We start from the raw sequence: 19,130 nt of genomic DNA, 5'->3' as shown, positions 1-19,130 counted from the left end.
TTTGTATATAACATAGGTGAAGACAACACACAACAACCACAGTGTTGCTTAGCAACTTCATACATTAATTAAGTGAGCACTATATTCCTTTCTTAACCACACTTTTTCTGTTGCCAGCAGATGGGCCTATGCCTCCAAATGACTCGTCGCATACGCTACAGACTGAATGCCGCGGGAGTCTAAATACACAGATGGCACCCTGTTCACCAGAAGAAAAGTTTCTTTTGTGCAAACACTTTGTCCTCTCTCCTACAAGTCCTTCTCGCTCAAATTAAACTGCTTCTGTCTTTTCCTACACTCTCTGTTTACCGACTAAAGTTTCCTTTGTGCATTTGGAGATGGCGTTAAGTACAAACTAACATCCTTTGCTAAGTTTGTTAGTTTGGGCTGTGCAGTTCTCCTGCCAGAGTGGTACTTGGAAACTTTGTGTACTTTCACACATATGAGGTGCCAAGGTGGGAAGGACATACCGAAATAAAGTGTGCTCATTTAGAGCTGAGCTTCCATAAAAGATAATGGAAATGTCACTGTGCCTTGTGCAGTTTGTAAACTGTGACAGCTATCCCACAGTGGCAATAGCTGTGGTGAGCTAGTGGCATCGTTAAGCAATGTGAGTGTTCCTCCTAACAGTCAGGGTTATTTTAAAATATCCACACTGTTAGCTGAGATAAAAATCAGAAATTAGCAAAAGCTTGTGTAAGCAGTGTGTGTTTTATCAGACTTTTTTTTTTTTATAGAGTCATTGTAGAGGAAAGATAGTTCTAACTTGTATGGCAACAGAAGAAAAGGGAAGACTATGCTCAGCAGGGCTGGGGCGATATGCTTTTCTTCCGATTATGTTCGGCCATTTTAATTTATTTTAACAGTATTCTGATTCTAGTATTGCAAATCAATAGCATTGATAGGTATTGAGTTTTTCTTTTCATCCTTTAACAAAAACAAAAGTTGAATAATATACTTCCAACATGCTGCTCTGGCGGGTAAGACTAATGGAGGTGTTAACACGGACACGGACTGGTGCAGAAATGGGTGCTTTTATCCAACTACTGCAGACCGCGGGTGGAGTTTGCCGACCATTCTATATTCCACACAAATTCCCGGCTGTGTTTATACTCAGTATTTACATCCCACCAAGCGCTAACACTATCAATGCGTTAGCTGAACTTTACGGAGCCTATAATGTGTGTGCGCTAAATGTAGCCTGTTTCGTATGTTGTTTTTATATAATGTAGTTATAATACATACACACACATATATATATATATATATATATATGTATATGTATATATATATATAGCCACGGTGAAATGTTGTTTCGTGTATATGGTTGAAATGACAATAAAACACATTTGACTTGAGTTGAATGCCTCACTATTTGTCTGTGTCTGTAACCGGTAAGCAAATGGACTCAGAGTAGTGAAGGTAGTAGTAGTAGTAGAGTAGTTGGTGTCTTCAACCCACATGAGCCAAAAACAAATTTTCTGGCTTTATCGGCCTAGAAGGCACCAATTTCTAAAGAAAATACTACATAAGTGAAATCCAGACCCTAATCCAAAAAGAAAAGGGTCTGGCATGGAGTAATGAAAGTCGCCAATCTCTAGGAGCAGCACCAAGCGTGCATTCTCACTGCACGCAATTGGATAACACTAGGACTGCATTGGACTCTTGACACTGTTCAGGTGCTGTGTCATTTGGGAGACATGACAGCCACTGTGACACATACATTTAGAGGTTGTATTGGCAGAAGCGGGATTAATTGTTGTGGTCCTACCTTTGCAATGGTCTCATGGAACTTGAAAAGCGGATCCAGGTTCTCTGGTGACTCGGCAGAAAATTGGGCTTCGGACAGAAAACTGGTGATCTGAGGGGAAACAGAGAAGAAGAAACTGTCAAACATGACACCACGGGCGATTCTAGGCTCAGACCTTTGGGGGGGCGCTTAGCACCCTAATGAGAATGGAACACGGATATAGTACCTTGGAAAAGTGGGTTACAGGTGTGTAGCATTGGCGACAGCCACACAGGATAGTAAACCTGTTTCAAGCCCTTTGAACGTGTAATTGTTTGTCCTCTGTCACAAACATTGTTCGCAAACTCTAACTTGAAGCACTGAAATTGATTTAAAAATAAATAATACATTTTTTACATAAAAGCTTTTATTATTATAATTTTTAGAGGGGCTGATATGAGATTTATGGGGAGTAAAATGGGTCTAATATATATACATATATAATATTGCCAATACATGACACCACACATAATCCTTTTATTAAGTTTTTTGTGGCACCACAATAATCCTAATACAAGCCAAAATGAAACATAAGTTTACCATTTTTCTCTTCACTTTTCAAGTTATATTCTACTCTGTTATATTTTATTCTTAGAGTGGAGTGACCTGTCAAGCTTTTGACAGCGAACAACAGTAACTGCTCTCAAGGCCGCAAAGCTGCCAGGACATTTTGTTCTGCTGTCAAATACACACACACACACACACACGCACGCACGCACGCACGCACACACACACACACACACGGTGTCCCAGATGCTGACACAAAGTCCTGTCCACACCCAAAAACTACCTCATTGTCACCTTAGTATACTTTATGTTAGGGTGACCAGACGTCCCCGGTTTTGGTGACTGTCTGCTTGTTCTGTCCCCGGTTTTCACTGTGACTGACGGACCCGAAATTGGAATGAAAGAAAGAAAACATTGACCAAACGCATAGCCGTGCACCCTCCACATGCAGGCTCAAGAGAGCCAGAGCAAGCGCTGCTCAGAGCTCAGAGATGTTTTAGAATGTTTTTTACGATGCTAAAATTACTGATTATTACATGAAGTCTGGTTAGTTTGGCAAACACAATTTTGTGGCCTTTTTATGTTTTAAAAAGGATCTTAATCTTTACCAGAAAGATTGACCTCCTTAGAAATCCTTTCCATAATGTTGTCAGACACTTGAGTCGGTCAGTACCAAAACAAGCACTTTTATGAACGTAAATACAAGCTGGACAATTGTCCAATTAACTTACATTGTAACTTGTTTCGCCGCTGCTGACTACAGCGATCTCATTTAATACTGGGCTAATTTTGATTATATCCGATACTCAATGAGCTGTTGCAGAAAAAAGCCTGAAGCAATAAAGCAAAAGCAGATAGATGTATTTCAGTAAACATTACAACATTCCCCTCTGAGGTGTATGAAGTAGCAGCAGGTGTGATTCCAGGATCAGACCTTTGGGGGGGAGGGGGGGGGGGGGGGGGGGGGGGGGGGGGGGGGGGGGGGGCTTAGCCCTTAATGAGAATGTGGCCTACATGAAATGTTATCATATTTACATTATGCATAAATCTCCGCACACCCATTACTCTCTTAGAAATATCTCACAAACTCTTCACTCAACGCATGCATCAGTACAACAAGCGGTTCCAGCGTAATCTGGTTTTAAAATTGAAACAAAATTTCTACATGGTCTCCAAAATTATAATGTATTCTCATGTAAACTATTTATGTTAGCACAGACATTTTTGTAAATTGGTTAGCCAGTGTATCTCCAGACAATCCCACAAACTTTTATTTATTTTATCTATAATACATATATCCAACTTACAAATATAAATATATATTTCTACTGGTATGCTTCCTAGTGACATCATTGCAAAAATATGAAGAAAAATGATTCCACCTGTGTGATCATGGTTAAATTTCTGAAGTGCAAAATAGTTCAGGCGACAGGACAAATGTTTCCATTCATAGATAAGAATAATTAAGTCCAAACTCTGAATTTCTTTAAAAGTGCACCAGATTAATAGACTGTCTACGCCCTCCTACGTACTTTCACTCAATTTTCATTTTCCTTCAGCACATTGTCTGGGTTTGGGGTATATTCGCAGGTTTTCTCTGGCCAAATAATTGGCGGTCCAATCAGCAAACAGGGGGAGTGGCTGAGAACGATGAGTTGAGGTTTGGCAACCTTTGGTGAGTTCTATACTAATGGCGGCGGACAAAGAAGCGAGCGATGCCATTCGGTCCGTTATGGCAACGCTGTCGAATATCCAGAAGTTAAAGCCCGGGAAAGAACAATCTTTGCTGAGTTTTGTTGGTGGCCATGGTGTTGGCGCAGGTTGGACACTGTGCCAACCTGCACCACGAAGCATATACACGAACATTGTTCCAGCATTCCAGCCAATAACCGACAAGAAGGATTTGGGGGTGGGGTTGGGCGAGGGTTAGTGCACGTAAGCATAGAAGGGATGAGGAAGAGGGAGGGGAAAGCTAGTCTCGTTTCGTTTTGAAAATACTTTGAACGTCAACAAGAAGTAACGTGCCCGGGGACCCCTTTTGGGGGGCTCGTGCCCCAGTGCAGCTCTAGGTCTAGTGATGCCCCTGTGGCAGTGTACCCGTTTTAAGTTTTACAAAGATAAAAACATGACCTTTTCCGGAGGTGTTTACGCTTCTGAGCTGAAAATGTCCCCGGATTTTGTCTGAGAAATCTGGTCACCTTACTTTATGTACCAAAAAAAAATCACCTCATTGTGACTTTAAAGTCGCGCCGCTGCTTTTGTAGAGGAATTTTTTTCATGGAGTCAAATTAAGTAGAACACCAGGATCAAACATTTACTTTCTACTTAGTGTAGTCTGGAAATCAAGCAGTATCTGACAATGCCAGCATGGTTTGTTAAAGTTTATAGTCTCCCTGATGAAACCAACAATGATGTATGTATTAATTTGTTGTGCATAGGCCTATAATCTGTAGTGTTGATTTTATGTTACACACATTGCACATGCAAAACCAGTGTAAAAAAGTACAATTACTTTGTTTTTTATATTATCGGAAACTTTTACTCACTTTTACTTCACATTTCATAAATAAAATGTATACTTTTACTCCAATGAATTTCCCCCCAGCGTCTCCGTTACTCGTTACATTCAAGAAATGTTTTCATACTTAGAATTCAGTCTCTGTTTTTCTCTTTGTTGATGTCAGACTTTGAGTTTGATGTTTAAGAAGAAACCCTGAATGTTATGCTTCACTATGAAGGCCGTTTTATGCTTCTGCGGAGGCTCCATGCAGAGCTTTCGCTGTAACCTACGTAAGTGACCTGGTGTTTATACTTGTGTGCTGGTGTGTGCGTAAAGCCGGCATGTGTGTGTGTGCGTGTGGGGCGTGTGTGGTAGAGAGAGAAGTGAGAGAGTGATTAGCTTCGGAGCGAGTACTGACTCTAGCCCTTGTGTTGTCCTTTGAGTCACGGGGACTTGTTAAGTTTATTTACGTTTTGTGTATTAGCCTGGCGTTGTGGTTTGGGGTCCCCGGGGCCTTTTTCCTTTCATGTCAACTACCGTCATGGACTCGCCCTTCGGGTCTTAGAGACCCTTGTTTATTTGTATGCAATTATATGTATGTTCCACTACTCTCGCCTCGTCCATCGGGTCCCAGGGACCCTGGAGGATGAGATGAGGCTATTGGGATACGCGTTTGAGTGGAAGATGGGTCTCTGGGACCCCGGAGGCTGAAGCCACGGTAGCAGAAAAACACGCTTCTACAGGAGGGTCTCTGGGACCCAAAGGACGACACAAGGATTACTCAATCAGGAGAGATATGTTTGCAGATATGCAAAAACGGTTTATTGTAAAGCTCATATTTGCAGATATGCAAACAAGGTTTATTGTACAGCTCAATAAAATGTACAACGTCTTTGACGATTAGACTCCATCGCTATATGAATCTTTTGTAGGCTTATATCTATATATAGGGGTAGAGAACCATTAGACCCCCCCCAAAGGAATCTAGACACCGGTGGTGGCAACAAAGGAGCCCGAAGACCACACCGAAGGAGGCTCCGGACCTATTGCCATTTCTAGCCTCTAGGTGACCATAGGCAGGCTGGGGGAACTCATATTAATGTTAAAAAACCTCATAAAGTTAAATCTTCATGCCATGGGACCTGTAATTCATTTTTAACACCTGGGTTTTGACTGGTCTGTTCGGTTTCGGATGCATGTCAGTCCGAACTGTCACCTGAACATTTACGTGTTTGGGTAAAAGCAGTCTGTCAATAAAATGATATTAATTCCAGCCTTGATTTGGAATAGAATATTTAATGAAGTTACATATTCTTCTCAAAAGCTAAAATAAAGAGGGATTGAGCATGAGAGTTTTTAACATATTTTCAACAGACCAACATAATGGAGATAAGTCAAGGGTGGTCTCATTAGTATTTCTGTGCATGTTGTGTGCACCTATCGTCACAAAATATTTTTGGTTTATGTCAAACGGCAATGTTTTTAAAAGTCTCACTGTCTGCAATATCTGCACATGACAACTATGGTATGGTTAGGAAAATATTGTGGATATGGCAACTATAGCTCTCAAAGATAATGTTTATTATTAATAAAAAGTTTAACATTATGGGCGCTAATTTAACGATCTAAGCGCACGGCCTGAAGCGCCTGGCGCAGGTGTGTTTATGGCATGTACAAATCCACTTTTGCTAGTAAAAAAAGGTCCGTGAGCCAGGCACGTGGTTCAAAATGGTTGTACTTTGTTAACCATAGGTGTGTTTTGGGCGTAACATGCAACAAACCCACCAGAGTGTCATCTCAGTTTCCTTTAAAAGTCAGGCATTTTCAGGAGAGGAAAATGATCTGCTTGTGCATTAAGTGAAAACGCACAGACACGTTGCAATACTATTTCACATTGTAAATTTTTTATTTGTAATCTTTTGCATGTTTGTGTGCTGCTGTGCGTCTCTGTGTGTGTAACAAGCATTGTGTTGCGCGTGCTGTGCACAAGCCTAGGCACATTTTACTAATGCGCAGTTAGAGCAGGTTTTTGTTGATCACTTACTGCACAATACGCCCAGGATACACCTGAACACACCTCCCTGTAAGACCACCACACCCATGGGTGCACAGATGGGCTTTGTGTAAGATTTGTTTACCTATTTTTTTCATCACAAGGCTCCTGTGACAGATTTTTCCAGTACAGACAACACATTCTCACTGTTGTTGGATGTAAATTGCCATGTGTGGAATGATCCAGTTTGAACGTAAATCCTAGGAATGCAAGGATGGATTATTCATTAGACTCTAATCGTTGATATTAGATATAGAATACATTTCATGGATGTCATGAGGCATGTGTTTTTGCTAAACTAAAAGTCGAGAACATCATCCAGTGCACCCTGTTGAAATCACCGCCACCAGATTGTGTGTTGTTGGTTTATCTAGCAGGAAGAAATAAGAGTTTGGTATTCTCAAAGTTAAGTTTGACCTAAGCAGAAATGTGCTTAGCAGGGTGTTGTACATAATGTTATGACGTCCCCAAATGTGTTTCCGGTTACTGGAGAAAGAACACTTTAATTTTAAGGAAATAGTTAAATACCTTGGCCAGAAAAAAAACAGCCAAAACGTGGACAGCATCTAACCATCAATCTCAATCAGGCAATATGGCCGTGGCAGTGTAGGCATATATGCCGAGACAGGAAGTAACGAAGTACAAATACTTTGTTACCGTACTCAAGTAGATTTACCATATATTTTTACTTTGCTATTTATTTTAGTTTTTTACTTTTACTCTTTACATTTTTAACATGAATATCGGTACTTTCTTCTCCTTACATTTTACAAAATGGTCTCATTACTTTAGTTTCTAATAATTTCAGTGGAGTTACCGTTATTATTTTTTGCGTCATCAATACCAAATTCAATCTATTTGGATGGGAATATGCGTTGCTCTTGACGCACCACTACAAGATGACTCGACAGATTTGGCAGCATTCATTCGCAGCAAGTCATTTTGGCTCGATGGTGCTAACGTTAGCACATAGTAGTATGAATGGCGACATGATTGAAAATGAATTTAACGGAGATCCCAGAGATTTGGCAGACAAGCAGCAAGACAATCACATCATTCTCTGACTTATCTGAGAGAGATGTTTGAGATAGGCAACAAGAATGACTCCTGGCCAATGTGCTGCATAACTTCCAAATATGGGGAAATTCTTAATTAATGTCTCTTTAGTAATTCATATTTTATCTTTTATTATCTTTCCAGAAGCCATATTTGAGCACACGCACATACATGCAGATTCCTTTAAATGTTAAGGAGAAGATTAAAAAAGAGAAACTGGATCTGTGAATTCTCACAGAATCACCACTGAATTCATATCTTGTTACTCAGCCAGAAACTTATTAACTATAAAAATCAAATATGTGAAGTTTTAAGCCTATTGACAGACAGTCATTTAAAATGTAGCCTACAGCATGTAAAGAGCTTTTTTTTTCCATGTCCACTGAAGTTTTTCAGCATGCACTCTAGGAACATGTGTGTGGACTAGGTAGCTTTGCATAAATAATGGTTGTCATTAGCAAGGCTACTTTTACTGTCATACTTCACGTAAATTTCCAAGCCTGTACTTTGTTACTTTTACTTGATTAAAGAAGTCAAATCAGTACTTCTACTTTTACCAGAGTATTTTTTCCCACAAGTATCTATACTTCTACTTGAGTACGGGAAGTGAGTACATTTGCCATCTCTGGTGAATAAGAACTTTCCTTGATAATTCACTTATTCATTTATACTCCAAGAAGGCACAAGCTGAACATTTTCATGACGCCTCTTTGTGTGCTGCCTCTGAATAAATATGTGAATTATTGAGCGCAACATCTGCCTCAAAATATGCCCCTGTTGTGCATGTCAAGCTGAATATGTGCAGCATTCCCCTAAAAGAAGCCTTACTGCCTACACTCAGAAGAGAAGAATTTAACTCCAATACGTGGTTACATCTGTGGTGCACTCTCACGAAGCCAAGGCTTCAAGTGCTATTTGACCCCAGGAGATTTCTGCAGCTGTCTGTCTGTGTGTGGTCAAGCTGTTTCTCTGCACCTACTTGTAGCGATGAGTGGTTTCAAATCAGGACGGAGACTCACATGCATGTACTGTACACAAATGCGGTGAAAAGATAAACACCTAACCAGGCACGCAAGCATGCTTTTTTCCAGCATAGATTTTTGCCTACCATCACTAAAGCCTTTGTTAATGCATTTGCCCATTCAGAACAATTATCTCTTAAGAATATACTAAATCTGAATGCAATATCAGCTTTATATTATTTATTATTTAGTTTTTAGCTGCCTTTTATGAAAACTATTTTCCCATGAGCATTACACATGTACAGTATATATGTACAGTATGTCACATGTACTGTATAACATCATCAGATGAGAGTGGAGCAAGTCAATGGGTAAGTCAAATGAAGGCAGACTTAATTACAAAGGTTCCAACTTCTAAGTGCTGTGATAGGTATTCGTTTATCTTGGGAAATGGATAGTCAACCTCGGCAACATGTTTCTTTTATTTACAGAAGCCCTGTTGCAGAAGCAAGAGGAACATCAGCTAGCACAGCGGTGCCATCCGGACTTTGGCTCTCTGAAGCCTCTTGATATTGAATACGGTAGAATTTTTTGGACTCGAGTTGTTGATATAACTGCCAAAGAGCAAGATAACGTTTTCTTCTATTTAACTCTGAACACTCTAGTGCGCTTTTATGTTTCTGGCCTGGTGGCAATTGTAGGTCCTGGCCCACCCACTGAGTCACCTGCGCCCGCCTTGGACGAGCCCCCGTCCCTTTGCTCAGTCCCTGATGTCGGACTAACACAGTGTTGCCAACTTGGCAACTGTCTTGCTGAGAGTAAACTCAGTCAGCAGCTCCTCTGGCAGCAGCACAGAGTTTTTCACTTGCTGTGAAAGATGTAGCAGTGAGTTACTATGGTAAGGGGCATCAGTGTTGCCAGGAAATTGTGTCAGGACTTAACCCTGAACGTTTTGTGCGTAGACGCAAAAATTATTAAAATGAATGCCCATGTGAACCTTTCTGTTTAACCAGAAACAGCTCTGAAGACGCTAGCCTTAAACCCACCAGAATCTATTTAAAAAAAAACAATACTATAATATAATAGTAATTCTGATGCTAAAATTTGTGTTTTTTTACATGGACTCCGGTGGGTTTAACAAACGCCATTTTGCGGATGTTTTTATGTTAAAGTGATGGTTCAGAGTAATTTCAACCTAGGGTCCTTTGCACCACAACCTTGAGCCAAACAACCCCCCTGAAGCTTCTTTCACCTGGGTCTAACAATGGGGGAGTTAGCATTATCAGCTGATTAGCTTAGTGCAGGCACTAATAGAACCAACTGTGTCTCTTAAATCACCCCACTAATAATGCCTGAAATGACACCAAACTTCTATAGTAGTACAAATAGGTTATGTACTCATTAAACAATGGATAGGGAAGTTTGTAAGAACACCAGGAGTTTATTTAAGTAACACTTGCCTGATGGCTTTTGCTCTTTGCTGCTGTTGATACCGGACAGCATGAGTGCTTAGGGACGTCTACAAATTACAACACCAAAAAGAGATACAACAAACATATTTATTAATTTAATGATTAAATTAGGTAGTGTCTTCAAACTTACCACAATTATAACTTGTCTCCTGCTAGTTATACTACAGCACTTACTTTTACAAAATACCTTAAAATTAATAAAATATTTTTGTTGTATCTCTTACAGGAGATATTGTGTTTGTGTCTGTGTATGTTAAGTTTTTGTATTTTTTTTCTATAAATTCGTTTGTATGCAATACGTTTGCTGTCTAAAATACCAATAAATAGACATTAAAACAAATGAAATAAAAGGCAGGTTTCTAAACTAACGTGTGTGTATGTTGGGGGGGTGGTGTTCTGGTGCTCAGCCCTGAGTGACATAAGTTACAGTAGAGGAGGAATGGCAAAACGCAGCTTATACATATTTTTGCATCACATTTCCCAGTTAACAAGAAAAGTAAACAGTAACTGCTAATGGGTCTGGATCAGAACGAAAAGGAAACATCAATGTAAAGAGAGGCAGCAATTTCAAGAATTCCCAAGAAGTTTTATATATGCCTTTTTTAAAATTTGAGTAATGTTTAAGTAGCCTATTATAAAATGTTAGCACCATAGGTCCAACTTGATTTTTGTGTTCGGCTTTGTGGAGGTTTATAATTTTCAGATGATTGTTTAGCTCTCCAGCCCCTACTTTTACTGTACCAGACAGCAGACAGACATACACAGTGGAACATTTAGGAGCTTAAGAGCCAAATGTTTCCCTCACAAAGTGGTAGAGACCAAGCCCGGAGCTAAAAGACAATGAATGTCGAACATACATTCACTTGGTGGACAGAAACATAACTCCAAATGAATGAAATTGTGCTTTGTAACTGCTGGATGTGTAATCAACTCTTTACAAACAAGCGCACCACATGAACTGAAATGTTGTGTTCACAGCTTGTTTCTGCTGCCCCATAAAGCCAAATAAATCCATTATTGCAGGTTTGATGGACTGCTTATTGTAAGTATTTCACATGCACACATTACATACTAGGAAATGCACCAACAGCAAAGAAAACAGGACTTGGTGTTCATGAACCATTCGTACATATATATACAATAAGTAAAGCACTAAAATACATAAGCATTCCACGTCTCTATTTCTGTATGCACCCCAATGACTGCTGCTGTATAAGAACGCTGTGGGCCGTGTAGGGAGGAGGTTGGGGGGAGTTTGCTTCCTGGCGTTAACATTATACTTGTACCCAGGAAACGTATGTACGTTGCTTGGGAGTATTTTAATCCAAATCACATCTTTGTCCATAACTTAACTATTAGTTTTGGTGCCTAAACTTAACTGTCATCACTGCATGACGCATAGTTTTTCTCGGCTAAACTCAAATCCCATGGCCCCTGAAAGGACTGTCATCTGGTGGTGCCTGTACCTGGCTCACAGTCACCTATGGGCGGCTAAACCCAACTACCAACTGCTGCTGATGCTGGAGCGCTGTAGCTGGCGTCACGTGACCAGCAGTAGCTCGCCTAGTTTTGTAGTATATCATACAAACTGGTGTGCATCCATTTTCGTACTATATCATACAAACACGTTTGTGAGAATGCATTGCGGAGTTAGTAGCCTTTGGATTAGGAGGCTTAAAAAAATGCTGAAAGGTTTTGTTAAATGCAAGCACACACACATATACTGTACATCAACGATGCACAGCATCCACCTGCTCATTGTACTCCATCAGTATATAGAACAGCACCATTAGCCATGGATACGCGCTGCTAAGCAGCAGGTCAAATCAAGCACTCCGTTCTGTACTTCACAGGGCCAGGATGAAGGGTTTTTGGAGAGCTAAAGCCTTTAAACAAAGAGAGAGATAGCCAGGATCAAAGACACCAGAGTTCCATTCACTTTGTACTAAGAGCCCTTTGTACTGCATATCTACCCCTCTCTTCATCTTTCACAGTAGAGACACTGTCTGTCTGTGCCTTGATCTTAGGAGTGCTCTTGCTTTCTCTCCTTTGGTTCCTGGATATTTTAATTATCATAATTTCACAAAAATTCTATCATGATATCTTTTTATCAAAGTGATGATTTGATAATAAAATTGAAATAGCTAAATGAAAATGATCATTTAAAAAAAAGCATTTTCACAAAACATATCATGACAACAATTACTGTACATGCTGGGCAAAGTTCACTGGGTTTAAAAAAAAAAGCCAAATGTTTTTCACTAATCAGGGGATGAACAAGAGTTCACATGTTCCAGCTTTAGGACATCACAGATATTGAGATTTGGAGTTCAGCACATTAATGATTTCCGGATTTGTATCAGTTTAGGATTGTTGAGGGATATTTAATGAATTAAAAGCGTTCAATATTTTACAAATTAGCTGAGTGGTTAGCGCTGTCGCCACACAGCGAAAATCTCTCGGGTTATAATTTGCTGATTGACTCTTTTCTGTCTGGAGTTTGCATGTTCTTGTATTTGCATGTGCTTAATCATGGTGCTATGACTTCCTGCCACAGTCATTTACACATGCAACTTATGTAAACTAAAGACTCTAAGTTGTGTGTAGATCTGGAAGTAAGCATCTTGCCCAAGGTGTGCTAGGGTAGAATGGTGTAAGAATACATTTAGTCTACTGCAAAAAAGGATTGGAGGGTGTAGCAGTGCCCTGAGAAATGTATGACAGTCAAACGGGTGACCACACATTTTTTCTGTCCTCTTTGTTTAGGATACACCTGCTCTTGCGTTGTGTGTGGTATGCAGTGTTGTAATGTAACAAAGTTAAAATACCTTTTCACCATTTTCACGTATCTGTATTTTACTTATATATTTCCAGAAACTCTTACTTTTACTTCACTACACCTAAAACCTTAGCATCTTAGATACTTGTTACTACAATATAAAATCAGAAGAAATCTTTCGAAAAAGCAGGTTTGGCAATTCATTGCTCTTAAATTGCCAAGATAATACACGCTCCATTCCAAAAAGACGAGGAGGCAAAATGACTGATAGTGTCATGGAAGCACCTGGTCACCCCTACGACAGTGGTGATGAAGATATCGTTACACACATTTGGTCATAAAGTTTTTTTTTCTTCCTAATAATTAAGTACATTTAATATCAGAAAATTACTTTTGATACTTAAGTACAGTGAATACCAGCCACTTTAAGACTTTTACTCAAGTATTGCTTTCAAGTACTTTATACAAGACTTGTGGTATGCAACTAACTGCTTGATCCTCTGAACCACTTTGCACATTAGCATCTTTCACTTGAGTAGATAATAATTCCACTTTCATTAACATCGCGAGGCAAGGCATTTGTGTTGGAATCATCGGAAAAAAATGTGCTCCCGACTGGTGAAATGCACACTGCATTGTCAGGCTATTCCTTGGTGCAGGTCTGGGCTCTTATTTAGATATTTAAAATTTAGATAAATGCACAGTCTTATAGTATGCCACTCTGCATTTTCACAATGTGACAAATATAACCTCTGAGTCTTAAATCTAGAATGTGTATTTTATCATCTTTTAAGATGATTCTTGCTGGCCTTTGCCGGTTGCTCAAATCTACAGTGTTCATCTTTGATGGATAAATAACTGTCACAGCTAGAGCGTGTTTCCTATAGCCAAACATTTATATGTCTTGCTTTGTTTACTGGCTTAGAAAATCAGCATTTGCATAGATTTTTTCAACTATAATAAAACCATTTTTATTTGGAGGCGCCTTTCAGAACACCCAAGGTCACCTTACATTAGATAAAAACATGAGAAAACAAGACAAGGCAATGGCATAGAGAAAACACGAGCAAACAAAAGACATACTGTGTGTGACTCCAGTTAAAACAATACTGAAGAAGTACTTCACCTGAAAAAGGTGCATGGTAAAAAATTATAAAATTACACAATATCATACAATTTATGTTAATTTATGTCTTCAAAAATAAACATTCATATACTTAGAGAGCTGTGACTGCACCTGCTCTACCTGCCGTCCTCTTGAAAAGGTTACAAATACCTTTTTAACAACTCAAACTAAAAAACTTGGTTTGCTGTCACATGCTACTGTCCCCAGCACAACGTACTGAGATTTGACCTCTGCATTTAACCCATCTAAGCATTAGGAGCAGCGGCTCGCTGTAAAGCACACAGGGAGCATCTTGGGGTTCAGTGGCTCGCTAAAGGACACTTTGACATGCGGACAGGAAGAGCTGGGGGTCGAACTACCAACCTGTTTTGTGTAAACATAACATATGAAACCTTCAATGAAAATAACTTTTCTTCAGAAAATGTTTTAACATGCTAATGCTGTTCTCGACTGAGGCTGAAACACAAATAACTCCTCTCCTAATCATCAGCTGCAGGCACACAATGATAACAGAAACACTCTGCCCTCTCTCCTCCCTTTCTCTCTCTCTCTCTCACTGACACACACACACACACACACACACGCTCAGTCAATGGCAGCCTTCTTGATAAACATCAACGATTTTTCTTGAGTATGAAGGACAGTGACAATAGCTTTAGACTAAAGAATGTATTCCACTCATCACTCAGGATTGTCCACTATCAAACCTGATGCCCTTGGGAAAAAACACTCCGGCAATCCCAGGTTAAAGCCAGTGGTGGAAATGGGCCGGCACTCATCAGTACTGAGTACTGGCACTTCGTGTTTTTGTCCACATGAGTACCCTTAGTGGCTTGCCTACCAATACCTCTGTTTAAACACATGGCCCGCCACTGAGAAAACCGTGCTGGAAATGTTACTTGTGACTGTAATGTGGCAAAGGTAACCAATAAGGGGGGCATTTGAATCAAATAACCCATCACGCCACCTAAGTTGCAATTCCCTAGGTGGCATTATCGGTTCTTTCATTCAAACTTCCCACTACATTACCATGGGTGATTGTATTGGATAACCATATTATTGTACCGCTGGTCACTGGAGTAGGCTACTGTGCTACTGTGCAACTAGGGGTGTGAATCTTCACTTGTCTCACGATTCAATTATTATCCTGACAACAATTTGAATCTACACATGATTTTCATCAACACACTCTCTACCTGTACGCGTATAATACAGAAGCTTGAGCAGTGGCTGTCAGCGTCAAATATGACGCTAAAAGCACCCTTCAGTGTGTGTGTAGAATGCACCGGGGAGAGCAGCAGCTACATGGCACTTGAAGATGACGTAGCATTAAAAGCGCCAACAGTAGCGAGTTGCATGAAAGCCCCTAAAGAAAGTTGGTTGGGGTGGTGGATGGGTCAAACAACTCAGGACTTTCACCCAGGAGACCAGGGTTTGTGTTCCTGTGTGTCACGTTTCCTAAACCCAACTGTCCCGTTATTCTTTTCCTAAACTAAATTTTCCCGTTCTTCTTTACCTTAACACAACTGTCCCGTTCTTCTTTACCTAAACCCAAGTGTCCCGTTCTTCTTTTCCAAAACCCAACTGTCCCGTTCTTCTTTTCTTAAACCCAACTGTCCCGTTCTTCTTTTCCTAAACCCATCTGTCCCTTTCTTCTTTACCTAAACCTAACTGTCCCATTCTTTTTTTCCTAAACCCAACTCTCACATTCTTCTTTCCTTAAACCTGTCCCGTTCTTGTTCCGCGTGTCATGAACCATACCTTTTTTATAATCCCACCAACAACCTTTTCCTTAACCTAACTGCATCAAAAGTGTATAACCCCAACCAAGCGTGTTTAGAAATGCTAAAGGAGACTTTTAGAGTCAATAACAACGTAACAACGTAACGTCAATAACAAGCGTATTTCATGTGATGGGAGTGAGAATGTGTTGTTTTCATCAACAAATTTAGTCAATCAGATATATATGAACGCCCATGTTTTTGTGTTTTCACACAAAAGGAACTGTACACCTGATTAGGCGGGTGGGGGTGGGGGTGTGTTGACGTCATTCGCCCGTGACGTCATTTATTTGCATGAGGCTTAGTGGTTGTGTCAGCAAGGCAGATAGAAAGAAATAGAAATCTTTAGCCAAGTAATCACAAATTCAATACAGGAATTTATTTGACCTTGTAATTATTACCTAGGTAGGCTATCTTGGAAGTAAAAAAGAAATTCTACAAAAGGAGGGAAAAAGATCAATAAAGATTTTTCAAAGAAGGCTGGCTTGCCCAGGGCCAGGCCAGCTCAGCTGTGTTGTTCTTCCGTCGCACCCTGTTGTCTCTCCTCCCTACACCGGGCCCCCGCACCCTGTCCCTTCTCCCCTTTCTACCTGCCTGCGCACATGGGGAGGGGAGGGGCTGCTCCTCTGCTCCTCACAACAGATTCAGAGAGAGGGGACTGTTTTGGCGGCCATAGGAGAGAAATAACTTGCGTGCTCGCTCGACAATCCTGGCGACGTTTTTACAGGAAGTTGCTGTCTTTTCTACAGAAAGCCGCCAGATTTGTCGATAGTTGTTTTTGTGGAAAAAAGTTGTGGAGGGGGTCTGAAAAGTCGCTAAATCCAGCAACAAAATTGCTAAATTGGCAACACTGTTTTCATGGAGACAGATGTTGTGTGCATGGAGAGTAGGGGCTGTGTATGTGTTTGTGTAGAGTGACAGAGTAGCGGAGGAGACCAGGGAAAGGTAATGCTACTGAACAAATGCATGTTAAAAAAATTTAAAAACCAAAATAAGGTTACAAATACAGTGTGGGAAACACTGCTTTGTAACCTGTGTGGTAAATCTGGACGAGACATTTATATACAGACATATTATTTCTGATCCTGGGATTTGGTAATCCAATCCTACTTTTCATGCTGATCAAAATCATGGGTCAATTTGATGAAAAAATTCTGGATCATTTGGATCCTACCACAGAGGACCCAGCTTCACTTCTCTCAGATATTGTTTCCCAAGATGTTCATAACATTTTGAATGTGTCATTCAAATGTGAAAATGTTTTTATTCTAACTGAACCAAGTATTGTAAGGACTGCAAAATACGATTAGGCCAAACTTGGAGAACACCAGAGAAAACTGTGTAGTGTAACAAATACAGACACATGAAAGTGATTAGGTGCTTAAAGGAGAATTGTGTGTAATTGATCTGGTGTTGGTGAGTAGGAGGCTTGTTGATTTGTGTGGCAGTTCCCTTAGCAACGCTAGCAACATACTTTTTTCTCGGAGCGATCTGCACACGGTTTACCTTTTCCTGCTTCTCTAATGCTATGGCTGTGCAAGCCTCAAACATCATTTGCCCCGTTTCAATGAAGCTACATAGTCACTGATATGGTCGTAACCACTACAGTGCTCAATTACGAACCTGCTAGCGCGGCTAACAAAACTACCACGTAAATTGACACTGCCAAGCCTCCTTTTCACCAACACCAGATCGATTACACACAAAAAGGATGAGCTACAAATACACATTATACTTAATCACAGAAGCCTGGCTGAACATCATGGACGACAGCTAGCAGCTAACAGGGTGAGCTAGCTATCAGTAGGATAAAGACAGGGCAGCTGAATTTAAACAATGTTTTAGTATGTGAAATTAAACAATGTCTGACTTGAAAATGCGTATTGTTGTAAGGGCCCTGTTCATGTTGCACTGATATTTTAATTGCATTTTATGTCTGTTAAGACTTACCGTTTTAGCTCAATGGAAGCTCGTACTCGTAGCTGCAGATACTCCTTATTGCCTGCACTGATTCTGTTTTTTTCAGTAGAAAGTACACCCATATTTATAGCGATCAAGATTAAAAATTGGCCGGAATTCTCCTTTAAAGAATGAAAATACCTAATGCAATCACACACACACACACACACACACACACACACACACAAAAGCCATATGCAAAAGAGAAAAAAGGCCAAGGCGGTGGAGAAGAATGGACAGCATAAATAACTGCTGCTGGAGCTTTTTGATAACTAAACTATACAGGATATAATTACATATCCTATATATGATAGGGCATCACTTACTGCTGACTGGCCCATCTGGAAGGAAGTGCCTGGTGAGAGGAGTCCATCTATAAGATTATTATGGAAATTCCTATCTGGTCATATCGGGATCACCATGATCCAACCTGCCAATGTTTTCATATACTCAGATAAAACCAGTGGGATCATTTAGATCCTTTAGTGAGAAAAGGGAGATTTCATTACCCAGATCATTCTGATCCAGATTACAAGTTTTTACATGTTGGCCCCTGTTGAGCAGGATGACTTTGGTTCAAGCCTTTATACTGACTGAATGTATCCTTGTAGCTGTACTGGTGCCATCCACCATTCATTTTTATATTACACATAACATAATTATTTTATATATTATTCTAGTTTTTTTATGATTTACTGAGTATTAGACCTTTCAAAGTTACAGCCAGCCTTGAAACCTTGTATAAAGTTAAACATATGGAGTGTTTGGAGGTCTAATGGACAGACATCAGAATCTTTGGATGCCACTTGTCTGGAAATCATTTGTGTTAAAATATTTCTTGTGGAACCAAAGGCAGTTCTTCATGAAACCTCGAACTACAAAAATAAGGAAGCATTTAAAGTCATCATAAACAAAGAAAATCATTATTGCTATTTTTCACTGCAATACTTTCATATCAAATTCCACCCTAAAACCCTGAGGCCCTCTAGGGAGAACTAACTGATCAATATCCTGGAACTTGAGGAGAAAAAAATGGATTTCAGTAGACTTTAAAGAACCTATATACTATAGGCATTTAAAGGGTAACTTCCATTTTTACAACCTACAGTCCCTGACAAAAGTCTTGTCGCTTATCTATTTTGTAGA

General features: G+C 40.0%; 1 protein-coding gene across 1 annotated transcript in view; it reads right to left on the bottom strand.

Annotated features, from left to right (window-relative positions):
- Positions 1-19,130, bottom strand: part of LOC116695607 (inactive N-acetylated-alpha-linked acidic dipeptidase-like protein 2) — a 730,805-nt gene that overhangs the window by 119,149 nt on the left and 592,526 nt on the right. Inside the window, exon 14 of the mRNA XM_032525998.1 lies at positions 1,772-1,861. Within this exon, the coding sequence (XP_032381889.1) occupies positions 1,772-1,861 (90 nt within the window). The remainder of the gene's footprint in view (positions 1-1,771; positions 1,862-19,130) is intronic.

The sequence above is a fragment of the Etheostoma spectabile genome, chromosome 9, assembly GCF_008692095.1.
Source record: "Etheostoma spectabile isolate EspeVRDwgs_2016 chromosome 9, UIUC_Espe_1.0, whole genome shotgun sequence".
Classification (NCBI taxonomy): Eukaryota; Metazoa; Chordata; class Actinopteri; order Perciformes; family Percidae; genus Etheostoma; species Etheostoma spectabile.
Note: the sequence above shows the minus strand (reverse complement) of the source record. Positions and strands in the feature narration are given on the sequence as shown.